The 18,306-nt window shown below is 41.5% G+C and overlaps 1 protein-coding gene across 2 annotated transcripts; it reads left to right on the top strand.

Annotated features, from left to right (window-relative positions):
* The first annotated feature begins 11,734 nt into the window (after positions 1–11,734).
* Positions 11,735–17,434, top strand: LOC134863366 (photoreceptor-specific nuclear receptor-like). Of its 2 annotated transcripts, none has more exons than XM_063881855.1 (8): positions 11,735–12,162; positions 12,616–12,766; positions 13,364–13,467; positions 13,606–13,893; positions 14,174–14,352; positions 15,029–15,269; positions 15,980–16,085; positions 16,820–17,434. In XM_063881855.1, exons 1-8 carry the CDS (start codon positions 12,069–12,071, stop codon positions 16,950–16,952), a joined length of 1,296 nt encoding a protein of 431 aa, XP_063737925.1. In that variant the 5' UTR covers positions 11,735–12,068; the 3' UTR covers positions 16,953–17,434. The 2 variants fall into 2 exon arrangements, with proteins under 2 accessions (XP_063737925.1, XP_063737924.1); XM_063881854.1 differs by having other exon boundaries at positions 13,603–13,893; positions 16,820–17,432.
* Positions 17,435–18,306: the final 872 nt, after the last annotated feature.

The following is an 18,306-nucleotide window of genomic DNA, read 5'->3' as shown; positions in this document are numbered from 1 at the left end:
TGTAATATGTTGCCCCAAGTAAGGATTTGGAATAAACGTTATGAGTTCACAGCCCCTTCTCACAATCCCGCCCCCAAAGATACGTTCAATTATGAATTGAAAAAAATATGAAAATCAATTAGGCTACTTAATATTTACTTTATTAATTAATGTTTTCCATTGTATTGTTTTAATTATTGTAGCATTCGCGGCTCCGCCGCACAGCTGTCTAGCTAACTGAATGAGGAGGACACGGAGGATTCATTTGAACCAGAGAACCAGGTTTTATTACCCTCACCACAGACTTAACCCCGGGGCAGGCCCGTCGCGTTCAGGTAGGCATGGTAGGCAATTGCCTAGGGCCCCCGAGTAGGAGGAGGCCCCCCAAAGACGACAGGTTAAGATTTTTTTTTTTTTTTTTTTTTTTTTTTTTCAAAATTCAAAGAAAAGTCTGATACAAATGCAACATGAATCAAACAACATGCATACCAATAAGACAGGTCATGTATTCAACAGCAATGACGATTTTAAATAGCTTCATAATAATAAGCAGTCATCTGTATATGAAGGGCTCTGCTGCGACTGCGAGGGCAGCAACAGCGCCTCCCTAGAGCATGCGATGTCCGAAAAGCGCAACGACACATTGTAGTCGAAATACCCCAGCTCGAGGGGGCCCCCCTTTCCCATGCATTAGCGCGACAGCGTCAAGTGCAAGTGAAAAGTGAAAAATTAAAATGAAGCGAAATTATCTCTCCGGCAATCAAAAAAAGAAGAAGAAAAGGGAAGAGGAGCAGAAAAGAAAACAAGACACCGGTAAGTAGAATATACACAATCAACATGAAAATTGTGCCAGGCAGGGTATACCATATTTTGCTAGAGTAGCGAGGTTGTAACGACGACTAGCTAGGAACCAGTGGTTTGGCATGCTAGCATGCTAACCAAACTTAAACTGCTACCTTTGACTTCACTATAAGTTCATAACGTTATCAGCTGGCCAAATTGATCAACGATTAATTCCTCTTAATATCCTAAATAAACTTCACATATGTTTTCAGTCGTTAGAGCCTTGAGACAACCAGTGAAATAGTTATTCCTGTAGTAGCTAGCTATTTAATAGGAGATTAACATGGGAGTTTACAATAATTTTGCTAGAATACCATTGGGTTGATTTACTTACTTTATTTACATTTTAACGGTTAACATCCCGGCGCAGATCAGCCACATGAAGAAAACAGCCACTTTAGTGTCAATTAATCCTTTTCTAAACCTATTCTGCTGTTTGTTGTTGTTGGTCTCCATGATAGCTGTAAATACCACTGGACCACCGTTAAAAACTGTACCGATAGCTTTGAGCTTTTTCTATGGGACACAGACAGTACACAGTAGGGCTTTGACTTTTGCCCAAAAATCATATTCGAAGTTCGTTTGTTTATTAATATTAAAGTTCGAATGTATTCGAATATTTATTAATACAATTTTGACCATTAAATGTCTTCAGTAAGACCAATATTAGTATCACACTTCAGTTCGATGTTCTGTCCACCAGAGGGCAGTGTATCAGTCAATGGCGGGTGTCCGTAATATGTACAACATTAGTGTGGGTCCCACATATGACAGTTAACGCTCCATCGGAAATACACGAGCTTACAGGAACCTTTCGTGACGTGCACCTAGTCAGTCAATGATGCTTTCGGAAGAAAAACACAGTCACTTGTTTTGGTTTTTTTAATTGTATTATTATCAGACTCTGGATTAAACACAAACAGTTTTATCCACTGTTCTCATCAAAAATAAATAAAAAAATAAGCCAGTCAGGCTAAGTAGGTTAAGGCTTACTCCTCATCAGGCGTAGTTGTCGTTGGCGCGGCCATTGTTTTAGAATATTGTTTTAAAATAAGCGCGATTGCGCGAACCAGGAGGATGCCAACGTCATAGGTCTACAGGAGCCCAGATGACCAATAATAGCCTTGATAATGAGCTCGCGGTTTTACTTCACCAGGCGTGAAAAAAACCTTGGAATCTGAATTGAAAACAACACTAATAAAAAATAATTCCCATATAGGTTCGAATATTAAGGGCTCCCTAAAATTCGTTCGAATTTCTTTATTTTTTTAAACAATCGAATTATATTCGAACAACGAAGTTCGAGGTCAAAGCCCTAGTACACAGACACACACAGACACACCACGGGTGCGGGGATGGCGCTGTTGCCACTCACAGAATTGATTTCAGGAAAACAGCTCGTCTTAGTGACTGTATTTCTGTTTTCAAACCAGTGAAAACGGGATTATTGTAAGATTTTATTATTATTATTTTTTTTACTTTTTTTTGGTGAAGCAGTGCTTCACCTGTAGTCGTATAGAAACCGCCACTAAACCGCCTAGTAGGAACTGTGTGTAATGCTTTTAATATCTATTTCACCACAATTATCAGACTGTAAAATGATAGGATTTCAAAAGCATTTGAAAAATAACCAAGCTAATCATACAGTACTTATTCTTTCTCCAAGGGGCATTGCTGAAATTTCTTCATCCCGCTCTACCAAGTGTTGTCTCTGGTGCTACTGAAGGTAACGTTCTTTTCTACCTATTATTAGTGCCTTCTATCAACACACTTGATGTTATCAAAATGACTTTACATTTTTCTAATTCAAGTCATAGTTGTGTGTATTCATTCCACTTGCCCACAGAGTCTTCTGGACATTTCAAATATGTGGGACATTCACTAATGTTAATGAATAACTGAGTTGTTGAGATCAATGCATGCAAAATGTGCAATATAAATAAAAAGAATATTATTTATGTATTTATTTATTTTTGCACCAGGGCCATCAACATCGTCTTCGTCACATGTTTATGAGGAGGAGCAAGTGGAAGACAACATTGCGGCGTCCACACCACTTCCCAGCAGTGGTTCAACAGAAGGTGCATTAAGCCGCACAATTTCAACTTATCACCTATCATAGTGACCCAAAGTTATAGCAGCATGTGCTGTGAAAGTGTATTAAAATGACCATTTGCTATAAAGCGTTACACAAGTAGATCACCATACCTTAAGCATTTAGTTGTCGTACTTCACACATGAAACTGTGCCATGAATTAATTTGTAATTACATATTTTTCAGCAGTGCCATCAACTCCATCACGACTTGAGGAGGAGCAAGTGGAAGCATCCACACCACTTCCCAGCAGTGGTTCAACAGAAGGTGCATTAAGCCGCACAATTTCAACTTATCACCTAACACCCATGTGCTATGAAAGTGTATTAAAATGACCCTTTCTTTTTAAAGCATTATACAAGTAGATCACCATTCCCTAGTTGCTGTACTTACCACATGGCAATTGTGCTATAAATTAATTTGCAACTATATGTTTTCAACAGTGCCATCAACTCCATCTCCACTTCATGAGGAGGACAAAGAGGAAGATGACATTGACATGGCAGAGACCACCCCACCATCCAGAACTGGGGTACCTGTAGGTATTGCAAGCACCACATTAAGTGATGACCCAGGATGTTGGCCCAGTGTCCTAACAAGCAGTATGCGCTGTGAAATAGTCAAAAAAGGACCTGTGCAAATCATGGACATTGAATTCCCGCAAAACTTAGACAATCCTCCTCGAAGATTCACCAAGGACAGTTACAAAAGAACCATGAAAAATGGTGAGAATATACATCGATCGTGGCTGGTGTATTCCATCCACACAGATGGAGTGTTCTGTTTCCCTTGTACTGTTTTCGGGAAGCGTGAGCGTGACAATGCCTTAACGACCTGTGGCTACGGTGGATGGAAGAACCTTTCCTATCGCCTAAAAAAACACGAGTGCACAAAGGTGCACTGTGACAATGTGAAAAAGTGGCACGACCTTCAGAGGAGACTGCAAACCAGTACACTGATTGATCAAAGACAGATGGAGTTGATGCAACTTGAAGTTGAACACTGGAAAGGCGTGATTCGGAGAGTGATTGCCATAGTTTCCCATCTGGCAGAACGCAACCAGGCTTTGAGAGGAACTACCAGTACCGTGTATGATCGCCACAATGGGAATTTTCTGGCTCAAGTGGAACTCCTAGCACAGTTTGATCCGGTAATGAATGAACACATCAGACGAATACAATGCAAAGAGACAAAGGTGCATTACCTGAGTGGAGTCATTCAGAACGAAATCATTCAGCTGGTCGGAGACAAAATCCTACAGGAGATTGCAAGAAGAGTGCACAAAGCAAAATACTTCTCCGTGATCATGGATTGCACTCCTGACATCAGCCACAAGGAACAACTTCTGGTCCAGGATTGCAACCTTAACTGACCCTGTTTCTATTGCGGGATACATTTTTGGATTTCAACATTGAAGACAAACTGCTACACTCAGTGAATCATGCTTGACATTTGAAAGGCACACCACAGCATTTCAGTAATTGCTGCAGTCATACAGACAAGTGAGCTGACATTAGATGGTGCCCTAAACCACGTGACAGCTTAGAAATTTTAGAGCAGTAACAACATGTCGCTTATGTATCCATGATAGCAGTATCAGCACAACTAATCAGGTGTTGGATCCAATAAGGTTATTCAAGTGTGTTCCATGTCAATCAGGATGGATTTGGCCTGCAAACACTCACTAACCGTGTTCCGATTCATCTTGCCCTGTCGGTCGTATTTGAATGGAAATCAATTTGCAATCCATCTTCAACACCTTAAGCCACTGTCCAGACGAAAAATTGGGAGGGGTAATTCTAAGGTTTAGTCGGTGTCCTTCTAACATGAAATACTCATATCACGGTATTCAGCTGGAATTAGTGAACTACAGAAAGGCTGCAGAACACTGACCTCACAACCAATTAAACATGGTAAACTTAGAAGGTCATCACTGTTGCACGAAAAAACCCTTGGTAACACAAAGTGTTTTATCTCGTTTAACCCTTTTGAGCAATGGCTCCCCCATGCCTGGTGTTGCAGTGCCCAGGCAGACAATGTACACTCTAATCTATTACGATATCTCAGTTAGCTGCGAGTGACTGAGTCGTGACCTAGAATATTTGGCTCAGAGTAAATTCTCGATTAGCGCATAAAGCTTTGATGAGAGTTGTTATTTTTTCCATGTCAAAAATATAGAAATGCAAGAAGAAAGGAACGCTAAATAGTAAAAGGGACAGTTCCTTTTACGATACTAGAGCAACCCCAATCGGACCCGGACAGGATAGGCCTTTCGGGAAGGAGACTGGTCTTCCGGGCTTGAGCTGGTTACTTGCTGCCCAATCCAAGTCCTAGGACAACACAGCCTTTATAAAGACTGTAGGCACAAGAGTGTATTATGCCCCATGATTTGGATAACTTATGTTCACAGCCCTTTACATCGGCCCACAAAAGACTGGATAGAATTGAAAAAAGATGCAATCAATTGGAACAAACCCTTCATTTGATATTAATGCCAGATGTTGTAATTTGGTAGTTTCCACTCGCGTCCACCTACTTCCAGATGAAGACCAGGATCATTTAAAATGAACAGGACCTCACATATACTTAAACCCCGTGTTGGGACTGCCAGCAAAAGCATTGCATCTAGGGCGCACTCTTTCCCTGTCTCCTCTTCCTTTCTCGTTCCCCGGGAGAGAGACTTTTCTATCTCTGAAGCGCATAATTACATTGCCGTCACATAGCCAACAGCTAGGCTTTGATGGCACTCACTGTCACGCTGAGGGCCCCCTCAAAATCTTTTATTGTGGTTGATTGTGTTGCATTTAGCTGTAGGCCATTGGACGCTGCAGTGGGAAGACGATTTTCAGTAAGGAAAGTAAACAAAAATTATAAAGGCTCCCTCTAACGTTGTTACTCTAGGATTCTAGTAAATCCAAGAATAGCTTAATTTTTGTTTTAAAAGGAGCCCCAACAACTTTTTCTTATACCTATTCCCCCATAATCTAGAACAGTGCCCTGTACCCCGCGGATGTGTTGGAAGAGCCCAAAACACAAAACAGCTTCTACTACGACGCCGTCTTTTCCCAAGTTGCTATTTGTTACTACGTTTGCCTCAACTCGCAGACAACACATAAAACAGGGTTTGTTGAACTCTCTGAATTCCCAAAATCTTTTCTTCAGTATCTGTCCTGCCCACTAACAGGCACTAACCATTTCCAACTTTCAGTCAGGGCACCTTTCAAAAGTGCATAAAATCCCAAGGCACCCCAATGTAAAATATGATTAAAAACGACACTACATAACTGCATAGCCTAAACATAAATGCAAATGTCCTGTTTATTTAGACGGGACAGTAAAGTGCAACACGAACTGTGAATAATAATAATGATAATAACAACTTTATAGGAACTTTATCTAGCAGCACCTTTAAAAACACAGAAGTGCTTCACTAAACAATAAACCAGTCACAAATGTCATAAAACCACAAGAAGTAAGCAAGCACTCAACAACAAATTGAGACCAGGAGAACTCAAATGAAGTACAGGATGCAGTTAAAATAAAATAAAGGGGGTAGACATGACAACAAATAAATAAAATGAGATACAATGAATAAGATAAGAAAAAGATGCAGGTTAAAAAATGTCATCATAGTCCTTGTTTCCATCCGTGTTTCCATCCGTGCTATCCGCGCACCTACACACACACACACACACACACACACACACACACACACACACACACACACACACACACACACACACACACACACACACACACACACACACAATAATCCACAATGAGAGAGGAAGAGAGAGAGAGGTCGACGTGCACGCAGAGCGCAGGCACGCTCTCACACTTACACAAACAAGCCATGATGCAGACTCAGGGCTGGTGGACGAAGGCTCGCATGCAGGCTGAGGCTCCATGTTACAGTCAATCATGTCCGGTTCTTGTGGGGCTTTTCTTTTTTAAAAACGATCCATGCTGTCGTTGCTTGTTCCTTGCTCTTTTTGAAATTAAATGTATTTTCGCAGTTAAATCAAACAATGCGCTGCGCTGCCATCTGACCCCGGTGGGCGGGTCCGCGAGTCAGATTTTTACATTTTAATTTTTTTAAATAAAAATTAGATACATTATCAACATTAATTTACAATGTTAGTAATCCATTAGTAGGTAAAATAATTTATTTATGTATTCAAATTTAAATATTTTTTTGGGGGGGGATTTTTTTTTTTTTATTATGTCAGAATACGTAATTCTTTTGGCGGCACCCCTGACACAGTCAGGGGGCACCCCAGTGTGCCGCGGCACCCACTTTGAGAAAGGCTGCACTAATCCATGCACGTGCAAAAGCAGCAGCTGCTAAAGTACGCGCTACATATGCGGAACAAGAAGCTAAAGCTAAAATGGATAAAGCAGCTAAAGAAGCTGAATCAGAGTTAGAGAGAGTAAGAAGAGAGACTGAGCTTGAGACACTCGCCATGTACCGTGAAGCAGCGGCTGCTGAGGCTGAAGTAGCCGTTTGGGAATCAGCTCACACAATGGAGAGGTGTATTCTGTTGGATGAAACGGGCCCATCAGAAGAAATTAAAATGGAGCGGACAAGCGAATACATCCAAGCTCATTTTGCCCAAACTAGCTCCCCAGAGCGAGCAGCTACGAAGGCTAGCCCTCAGACTTTACAGCCTGCTACAGCTGCCACTCTATGTTTCAGTCCAAACAACCCTTTTTCTTCATACCAGCAGGTTCCTGTTTATTCACATGAGCCACCACAGGCTAATAACACTGGTAATGTGGACTTAGTAGTAGAGGATGGCCCAGACTATGCGTATGTTCCAAAGGTAGTCAAACTGTCAGACATATATGACAGAGAGGATGTTCAGATAAATTCAAAGACATTTCACACTGACTTGAATGTTTCTGCTCCGCACTTTTTCCCTCAGCTGAAAACTGACCAAAGTGTGCGCACAACTGAACATCTCGCACAATATTTAGCTCGACGTGACCTGGTGAGTGCAAGCTTGTATGAGTTCGATGATCAACCTGAAAATTACCGTGCTTGGCAGTCTTCATATAAAAGTGCTACCCAAGGCCTGGGTCTCACTGCTACCGAGGAGCTGGACTTAATGACTCGATGGCTTGGCAAAGAATCCAGCAACCATGTGAAACGCTTACGTTCAGTGCACATAGCAAGTCCAGACATAGCACTCAGGAAAGCCTGGGAACGTCTTCAGGAATGCTACGCAGCACCAGAGGTAGTTGAAAAGGCCCTCTTCACTCGTCTGGACAAATTCCCTAGGCTTTCGGTGAAAGAAAATCTGAAGCTAAGGGAGCTAGCAGATCTGCTGATGGAAGTGCAGTGTGCTAAGGAAGACGGCTACCTCCCAGGTTTGTCTTACCTAGATACTGCACGCGGCATTGAACCTATAGTAGCCAAGCTGCCTTATGGACTTCAAGAAAAATGGATCTCTGCGGGTTCAAGGTACAAAGAAGGAAATGGAGGACTGTTTCCACCATTTGATTTCTTTACTAGGTTCATGTGCTATGAGGCAAAGAAAAGGAATGATCCCAGCTTTGCCTTTTTAAATGCTAGTGGGCCCTCTTTGAAGGCTGAAAGTTCCCATTTTAAAAGCACCAAGAACCCCATTGCAGTTCATAAGACCCATGTCTCCCCAGCAGAGTCAAGCACTTCCAGTGATCCAAATAAGAGCTACCCAATACACGCAAAGCCACATCCACTGAACAAATGCAAAGCCTTTAGAGCCAAAGATCTTCAAGAAAGGAGAAACTTTCTGAAAGAGAGAGGATTCTGCTTTAAGTGCTGTGGCTCAAATAGTCATGTGGCAAAGGACTGCACCGCATCAGTGAAATGTTCCGAGTGTGACAGCACAAAACATGTATCAGCTATGCATCCGGGCCCTGCACCTCAAAACACGGCTCCTGTACCCTCATCACAAAATGGTGGGGAGGGAGAAGAGGATGACGACAGCACGGAAGTCGTCAGCTCAAATTGCACTGAAGTATGTGGTGCAGGACAAGTTGGGCGGTCATGCTCCAAGATATGTCTAGGAAAGGTGTATCACAAGAGCTGTCCAGATAAAGCCATCAAAGCATACATTGTTTTAGATGACCAAAGCAACCGGTCATTGGCTAGGTCCAGTTTCTTTGACCTGTTCAACATTCAGTGTGAGTCCTATCCTTACCTACTGAGAACATGTTCCGGCACAGTAGAAACGTTTGGCAGAAGGGCTGAAGATTTTATGGTCGAAGCACTCAATGGGAAAGTTACAATCCCTCTCCCCCCGCTTATTGAATGTAACGACTTACCTGACAACCGGGCTGAAATTCCCACGCCGATCGCCGCTCTTCATCAACCTCACCTCGTCAAAGTAGCAGAACACATCCCGGAGTTGGACCCCACTGCTGAGATCCTCCTGCTGCTTGGTAGAGACATAATTAGAGCGCATAAGGTAAGGGAGCAAATAAACGGCCCTCTCAACGCCCCCTTTGCTCAACGCCTTGACCTAGGATGGGTGTTAGTTGGAGAGGTCTGTCTAGGGAACGCACACAAACCAAATGTCAGCACTTACAGAACAACAGTGTTTGATTGTCGTCGGCCTTCTCTCCTCCAACCTTGCACAAGCTTTTTGCATGTCAGAGAAGAGATTCATGGCAAAGAGCCTAGGAACGGTGTCTTAGGGCCCAGCAGGGCTAAAGGAGATCGGCTGGGTCAAAATGCATTTGACCGCACCGAACAAGACAACAGGCTGGCACCTTCAGTTGAAGATGAGATCTTGAGAATAATGGACAAAGAAGTCTACAGAAATGATTCACTCAGTTGGGTCGCTCCAATACCGTTCAGGCAGCCTAGACAACGGTTGCCTAACAACCGTGATCAAGCGCTTAGACGGTTTAAATCACTTCAACGCAACCTGAGGAGGAGGCCAGAGGTGAAACATCAGGGCAGGCACCTAACAGAAGGCGCCGTGAGAGCGGCAGGACTCTGGATCCTGGGAAGTAAGGGGCTCATTAACTCAACTCTTCACAAATGCGTGACTTGTCGCAGACTCAGAGGACGGATGCAGGAGTAACAAATGGCAGATCTGCCACCAGAGCGTCTCAAGGCCTGCCCTCCCTTCACGTATGTGGGGCTGGATGTCTTCGGACCATGGCACATCACTACCAGACGTACAAGAGGAACGCAGTCTGAGAGCAAGCGGTGGGCCATATTGTTCTGTTGTATGAGCTCCAGGGCAGTTCACATCGAGGTGATTGCCTCAATGGACGCCTCAAGCTGCATCAACGCCTTGAGGCGCTTCTTTGCCATAAGAGGACCAGCCAAACAACTAAGGTCAGACTGTGGTACAAATTTCATTGGGGCCTGCAGAGAGCTCAAGATGAGCGCAGACCAACCAGACACCACTGTGCAGAGGTACCTACACCAACAAGGGTGTTCCTGGGTGTGGGTCTAAAAACATTCTCTGATAAACCCACTGTACAACCTGCCCTGAGCTATGCACTTTGTTGAAGAAAGTTAAACTTTTAGCAGCAATGAACAGACTTACATTTTTTAAGAAATATGACTCCAAATGCACGTTGAAACGATGATCTGTCAGATATTGAGGCTTCGGCTTGCTCCTCCGTGAAAACTCCATTAACACATCCTTTAAGCGTTCATGTGTCAGTCATGAGTCAGTTACAAGCAGGGAACAAACAACAGTACAGATGCCAGCTCAGATATGTCACAAACATGGCAGCTTGTGTCCCCTTTAGATTCAGATCGCTCAACTGTGGCAAAAAACAAACGATTAAAATTGAACACAGAATTGCATTTGAGGGCGTTCATTCTGTCAAAAACAGCAGAAGCATTAATCGACACCTACTTTGAATTTATAAACTGAAAGATTTCTGTTTTCACACAGATCCTCCGTGACTCTTCTTGTAACGCACAATTGAGTATTTTTTTTAAGGCTTGTTTGTTCTGTTTTGAGGCTTTTCTTTTCTTAAAGACAGCAATATTGAACTGTGCTTGTTAATTTGCTCCAAATTTACATTGTAGCAAACAAACAGCCGATTTAATTTAAATGTGATTACACAGCTGTGTGTTTCATATTCTCTGCACCAGTCTCCCATATGCTGCAGCCTAAAACCGAGGCCTATTTTAATGCCATATGATTATTCTAGCTTCTTCCCTGGTGATGAGCTAAATGAATGTCCGTTCAAACATCAGCCATTCAAAACTCTATTACTTCCCCTCTGACCTTGTTTCTTCTGGCAGCCAAACAGAAGTGGATGATCTTCAGTTTGTCAAAAGAAAAGAGAAAATGGGAGTTAATGGGCAGGTCCTCAGCAAACACTGGGGGTCATTATGAATGAGAGGCAATCACACAGATCAAATATACAGCAGGGGGAAATGGAGCTGGTATTCAGAGGCAAAAAAAGAGGGGAATACAAATTGAAGAGGCTGGTACATATAATAATATGCTCCTCATGTAATCATCCGTTTAAATGCAGATACTAAGGAGGAGTGTTGACTGACTTTCCTTGTGGACGGAGGAGACACCAGGAGACACGAAGAGACGGAGCTGCATGGGAACTGCTCTAAAGTTACAACTCTTCCAGCAGATGGTTTGAGGAGTTCTCACTGTTACTGTTTTTGTTCTGTTGTTGTTTGCAGACACAATCAAAATCCGATCAGCACCAATGTTCTGGCAATGTGACTGATTGATCCAGTAGATGAACAGTAAAGATTAAGAGGATGACAAATAGGCATGCTGCTTACACAGCGCGTGGGGCTAATCCTCCCCCTGCAACCCCCCCACAGGCTCCCTTTTGAAGAGCTGCCCCGAGGAAGCACCCGCAGACAGTGACGGACCCCGGCGGCCAGAGGGAGGACACACAACCTGTTGATGTGCAACAAGTGTGAGCTCCAGCTCATGGCAGGACCCCAGCCCATCTGCATCCCCACATCAGAAGCTGCGGCACAGTAAAAGCTCAGCACACCATCTGCCAACTGGACACCACTGGAGGCCTGACAACGTTATCAAAACACACAAAAAGAGATTTAACTTTTTGTCTGTCAACCCTGGAAATTGTATCTGGAAAACTTCAGAGAAGAGAACTTTTTGCTACCTGTTTTGCATCTCCTGGAGACAGTTTCAATAAAGACATGATGGAGGACCACCTTTTGAAAATCCCCATGATGTCGTCCTCCTCCCCAAGTGAATCTTCTGTGAGTGGTGGGACAGACGACAGCAGAGCAGGTAAGAGTTACACATTCACCTGACTTATGAAGTATTTAACAATCATCACATTTTTTTAATTACAAGCTTCTGTTTAAGATTCTCTGATTCCACATCACATATGGCTTAACGGTTTTGTGCCAACAGACATTCATTTATCTACTTAGAACAAAGCTAGAATATCATTAGTATAATTCAACTGTAACCGATGCCATCTTAATATATGTTTAATTAATTGGTTTATTTGGATTAATATCAGTATCCCTGCATTGTTTGTGTTTGCTGTTGAATTGCCTCCAGTCATTTTATTGTTTGAATTTCATAATCATTACCTAAACAAGATTTTCAGGCCTCACCGGCTGTTGCAGTAGAGTGAGCTGGCAGTACAGATGGCAGGCACACGTATGAAACAATACCATACCACATGAATGGCACTAACCGCTCGGCCGTGTGTGTCTGTGTTTTGACTCACAGCCAAGAGTCCATCCCCGGGCAAAGCTCTGAGCCCGGCTCTGGTCTGCAAAGTGTGCGGAGACACCAGCAGCGGGAAACACTACGGCATCTACGCCTGCAACGGCTGCAGCGGCTTCTTCAAACGCAGCGTGAGGAGGAGGCTCATTTACAGGCAAGAGAAAGGCTCCAACTCCTTATTAACTTCAGATACCAAGATTAACCAATGTTCACCATCACCCTCTTTGAATTATGAGGTGCATTATGGGAGGCCAGCATGCTCTTTAAAACAATTTATCCATACATATTTCTAGCCAATAAAAGTTGTAATATCAAGCAAATCCAACACATTGTATCTTTTTTTTTTAAAGTTCATGCTCTTTTAGAACAACAACAGGAATGTGCATGTTGGTTACATAACACATAGTTTAATAAATGAATTTATACAACTGAAAATATACACTATAGTTTTCTTGAAAATTATTGAAAAGAGACATTTTACATGAATCACTTTAATACAAATTAAGTTGTTGATGAGCAATGTATATTTTAAAAAGATGAAGATCCAATCCTATTTCGGCATCTTGACAGACATTTGAATCAGCATTGTGTGTTTAAGTTGGTATGTGTTATGGGGTCAGGGTTAAAATAGTGTTATTAAGATGGCCTTGTTTTCATCTAAAAAGTAGTGTGAATTTCAGATAAAAATCTTTTTAATCTGTATATTTGTATTTATAACTTACACTGTTTTATTGTGGGTGTGGGTTAACAGGTGCCAGGCCAGTACAGGCATGTGTCCCGTGGACAAAGCTCACCGCAACCAGTGCCAGGCGTGTCGGCTGAAGAAGTGCCTGCAGGCGGGCATGAATAAGGATGGTTAGTGTTTTTAACATGCAAAAGAATACCTTAGATAATGCTAACGCACTGTTACAGGTAGAATCAAAATAACAGATATATTTCACAATTATTTCCTTCTTTTCCTCCCGCGTCCTGTCCTCTTCCTCTCTGCAGCAGTACAGAACGAGCGGCAGCCCCGCAGCACAGCTCAGGTCCGCCTCGACTCCATCGACGTGGACCCTGAGAAGGAGCACCTGGCAACCACGCGGGAGCCCGCCTGCTCTTCCTCATCCTCTTCTTCCTCCTCGTCTTCCTCGTCTGTCATCACGTGGCCCCACATCACCTCCTCCATATCCATCACCTCCTCTGTGGCCCCTCTGCGCTGCACCAGTCCCCAAAATAACCACCGCTTCATGGCCAGCCTCATGACGGCAGAGACCTGCGCCAAGCTGGAGCCTGAGGACGGTGAGCAGGCTTTGATTTGACATCAGATCATTTATTTGAAAGTGGAATTATTCCATTTGTTTGTTGCCCCAGTTTTGGCATCTCAACCGGCCATGTAGGTAAATTCTAGCCTTCCATTCAGAACAACAAAGTGAGGGGTATATTTTTTGGATAGGGGAGGCAGGAGTTTGTCTAAAAACATTTAATATATTGAATTTCATGTCATTTAAGAAGGTCTACAGCTACATTAGTATTAGCATGAACCAATAAAATTGAATTTGAACATTTCTGTTTTTTTCAGTTGACGAAAACATCGATGTAACGAGCAACGAACCGGAGCGAGCGTCCTCGGAGTACCACATGGCTCTGTACCCGTCCAGCTCAGAGAACGTGTACGAGACCTCGGCCAGGCTGCTCTTCATGTCGGTGAAGTGGGCCAAGAACCTGCCCGTGTTTTCCAACCTGCCCTTCAGAGACCAGGTAGACTCATGACACACTGTAGGTCTTTATGTTATTTAATTTGTGAATAACTTTGCAGGTAAGACATGAAATAGGATGTAGAAAGACAAATGTTTATGTTGATTATTAATTCATAATTTTATTCCAAAACTATGAGTCCCCATTCCTGCCTGGATTTTTTTTTTTTTTTAAAGAACAGAATGTCAATATTGGTACCTGATCAACTAAAGATTTTTTATGAAAATTAGTTTAGTCTAATTTTAGGCATTTAATTTCCTTTGGTTTTGGTCATCAACAATTGTTAGATTTTTCCATTTGTCTGTCTTTTACATCTTAGATCTTGTTTTCAAAGGTCACCTTTTTATTAAGTTTGGATTTATTTTTCATCATGATAATGTTGTAGAACAAATAGAATATTGAGAAAAGAAAATACTACTATGAGTTAAACATTTCTTATTTTGAAATACTATTTTTTGAGAATAAATGATAAGAACTTTATTCATACTTTGTGTTTGTGCTTGAGTAATATCATTTTTATACATTTTTACATGATCATTCATCAACATGTTACTTTTAGCAGTAATTGGCTTCCATATATCTCTGTACTGTAACTGCTTAGACTAAGCAGTGAGGCTTAGCACAAAGCCTCATTTTAATCACAGTTTTTACATTACGACTCTTGTTGGTGTCCCACCAGGTGATCCTGCTGGAGGAGGCGTGGAGCGAGCTCTTTCTGCTTTGTGCCATCCAGTGGTCTCTGCCTCTGGACAGCTGCCCGCTGCTTTCCCTGCCGGACCTCTGCCCCGGCATGCAGGGAAAGACCAGCTACACCAGCCTGGACCTGCGCCTCCTGCAGGAGGTCTTCAGCCGCTTCAAGGCCCTCGCTGTCGATCCCACTGAGTTCGCATGCCTCAAGGCAATCGTGCTCTTCAAGCCAGGTGAGGCCAAAACATTGAATAATTATCCATTCAGGAATCATATAAGTGTTGTTATTGCAAAGCAACAATAACTTTTGTAAAAAGATGTAAAGGCTTATAATTTCAAAAGTTTTACCCTGATCTTTTCTGTAGTGCCTAGCTTTATCAATTTTAAATCATATAATAGAAATATACAAAACGATTGCAATAACATTTACTCAGGATATTCATTCTCCAAAGAGGATGAACCTCTTACATTTTCTTGAACTTTCCTCTGGTGTTACCCTGTTAAAACATGTTGAAATGATTAGCTTAATGTTACTACTGTATTATTTTATAATTAGTTTTTACTTTGAAATGTAACTTTGGACCCTGGAATGAAATGCCTAGCAGCCAGGAGAATCTTACATAAAACACAAATGTGATTACAAAATACACAAAAGATATGCTTCCAAAATCCTAAAAAAAACCATTGTAAATATATAAAACGTAACGTAAAACCAACCACATGTGCAGGTTGTGATATAAGGACATAACATGTTATCATCACTTTAGAGACTTCATTGTTTTTACTCATTTCAGTTATCCATTTTTCAGCTGTGAATATATTTGAGTGTAGTTATGTGGAGAGAGTGGCACCAGCTCATATTGCAAAGCCATCCTTTTAGTATATTTCTGCTCTGTTTGTCTAGATTTGTGTGACTCACATTTATGTTTGCTCTCCTCTGCAGAGACTCGTGGTTTGAAAGATCCAGAACAAGTGGAGAACCTGCAGGATCAGTCCCAAGTGATGCTGGGACAACACGTCCGCTCACACTACCCCAGTCAACCAGCTAGGTATGTCACCTGTCAGTGCTGCATGGATACCAAAATAAATACACCTTTTTTGAGTTCAAAATACAATCATAGAGTATTTTCTATTATGTTTTAATTGATTGCTCTTCTGCAAATCCGAGCATTGCAAAGATGAATACAAAATTACAGTTTCTGGTATGGAAACCCTTTAAATTCTGTTTAGAAAATTAAATCAGGTTGGAGCCAGCCTCATTTCAAATAAATAATTCCAAACTTAATAAAAAGGTGACCTTTGAAAACAAGATCTAAGATGTAAAAGACCTACAGTGTGTCATGAGTCTGCCTGTTATGTTTTGCAGTACATTTAAATTTAACAGCCCTGTCTATTCTTCTAACAAAGGTTTTTTCAATAAAGATGTTCAAATGTCAGCATTTGTTCATTACCGCAGCAAAATACAATACAATATGAAACATAGCAAAACATTAGAAATAAAAATAAGAAATATACAGATAGTGAATAGTGCAAGGTAATGGAATATTAACTGAACATATAATGTAAATGTACGATGTAAAGTGTAAGTGTAACGTGTGCATGTGATGTCCAGTTAGCCAAGAGGCTATGGAGTGGTGAGTTGTCAGCCAGGGGGGAATTGTTGTAAAGTGTCATTGCAGTGGGCAGGAATGTTCTCCTGTGTGTATGTAATGATGAGCAACTAATTGTTGATACATGTATTATTACCTGTTGATTATATTTTTCTTCCTTGTGTTTATTACAGGTTTGGAAAGCTGCTTCTTCTTCTTCCCTCTCTGCGTTTTGTGAACTCAGAGCGGATAGAGCTGCTGTTCTTCCACAGGACCATCGGAAACACTCCCATGGAGAAGCTGCTGTGTGACATGTTCAAAAACTAAAACCCATCACCCAAAAACCCATGCACTCATTAATAATCTCCATGTTCGGAGGGATGTTAATTGACAGTTATTTGCTTTGTATTACTGTCTACATATCAGAGATTCTGCATGCTGTTATTTTTCTAAATGCCACTTTATTATTTGTTTGTTGTTTTCACATCAGATCATCCTGAAAAAGGAAATGGAGTTCAGTTGTTATCATCGTGCTTGCTATATCTATTTGTATCATATTTAGATTTTGTGTCTGAAGTGCAGATCTTTATTTGTTTGGTGATAGATGGACTGTGTATCCCTGCTGTCATTAATGTGACTGTTATATTCATGTTTTCATGCCTTGATAAAGACAAAATGCTTGAAAATGGTTTTTGACTATTTTTACAAAGAGTTTCACAAGAGATCATAAAGGCATCAGACTTTCAGTTATAAGGTTCAATAATAAAAACGCTGAAGGTTCATTGCATGAAGTAGAGGTAGGAATGTTTGAAGAAAGAAAAACATGAATTGCTCATTTTGTGTCAGCTGTAATGCATGGATGAAAATTGAATGTACTGAGAACCGCACACACTGTGATGCAGTGAAACATTGCCCTCTTCTGTCTAGTTTTAACACACACACACACACACACACACACACACAGTTTGCAGAAGGGAAATTCCTTCTTATAAATTCCAATTACAGTATGGAACAATCAGATTCGTTTTAAGGGCCTGTTAAAGGATTTTCTTTGATATGAACATGAGTTTTGTCTTTTGGTGATTAACCTTTCTTGAGAGGATCTTGATAATAGATGGATGGATACAAAGAAGATTTAAATAAAATACAGTACTGATGCTGCTGTTCTGTGTTGCCACAGACTATCTTTCATTTTAAAATTCATGAACACTTTAGGAAATTATAGTTGATGGTCTGGACATTTGAAAGCTAGTGACAAGCAAAACAGCTTATTACATTTAACCAGGAATGTAAAATGTCCTCACAAGACAAGAGATCAGGCAGCAATCTGAAAAGTGAAGCCAATATTGAGGGGCCTTCATGTGCATTTTCACTAAGATCCAGCAGGAGGCAACTCAACTGGTTGCAAAATGAAGTCAAATTGTATAGAAGTTTATGCAAAAGTGACCCTACTTCACACCTATTTTATTACCTCAGTCAACATTTTCTCATTGGGTTGATGGTCTCTATTGATGACTTCAATTGTTCTTCATTACAGCATGTTTTACTTTTTTCAAATCCTGGTCCCATTTAGAGAGCAGAGCAATGTTGTGATTGACATGTCACTACCTCGGTGTTGCCTGGTTTAGGTTGTCCGTTTTTATTACCTGTATGTTATTATCTGTAATGTTTTGTGTCCCTT

Source organism: Eleginops maclovinus, chromosome 4 (genome assembly GCF_036324505.1).
Source record: "Eleginops maclovinus isolate JMC-PN-2008 ecotype Puerto Natales chromosome 4, JC_Emac_rtc_rv5, whole genome shotgun sequence".
Lineage (NCBI taxonomy): Eukaryota > Metazoa > Chordata > Actinopteri > Perciformes > Eleginopidae > Eleginops > Eleginops maclovinus.
The sequence above is the reverse complement of the archived record's forward strand: the minus strand, read 5'-3'. Positions and strand labels throughout refer to the sequence as shown.

Excerpts from the sequence above, each read along its gene's own strand:
- LOC134863366 (XM_063881854.1), top strand. The coding sequence starts at position 12,069 with ATGATGGAGGACCACCTTTTGAAAATCCCCATGATGTCGTCCTCCTCC. Across the intron at positions 12,163-12,615 it reads GACAGACGACAGCAGAGCAG|CCAAGAGTCCATCCCCGGGC; the intron begins GTAAGAGTTACA and ends TTTGACTCACAG. Across the intron at positions 12,767-13,363 it reads AGGAGGAGGCTCATTTACAG|GTGCCAGGCCAGTACAGGCA; the intron begins GCAAGAGAAAGG and ends GTGGGTTAACAG.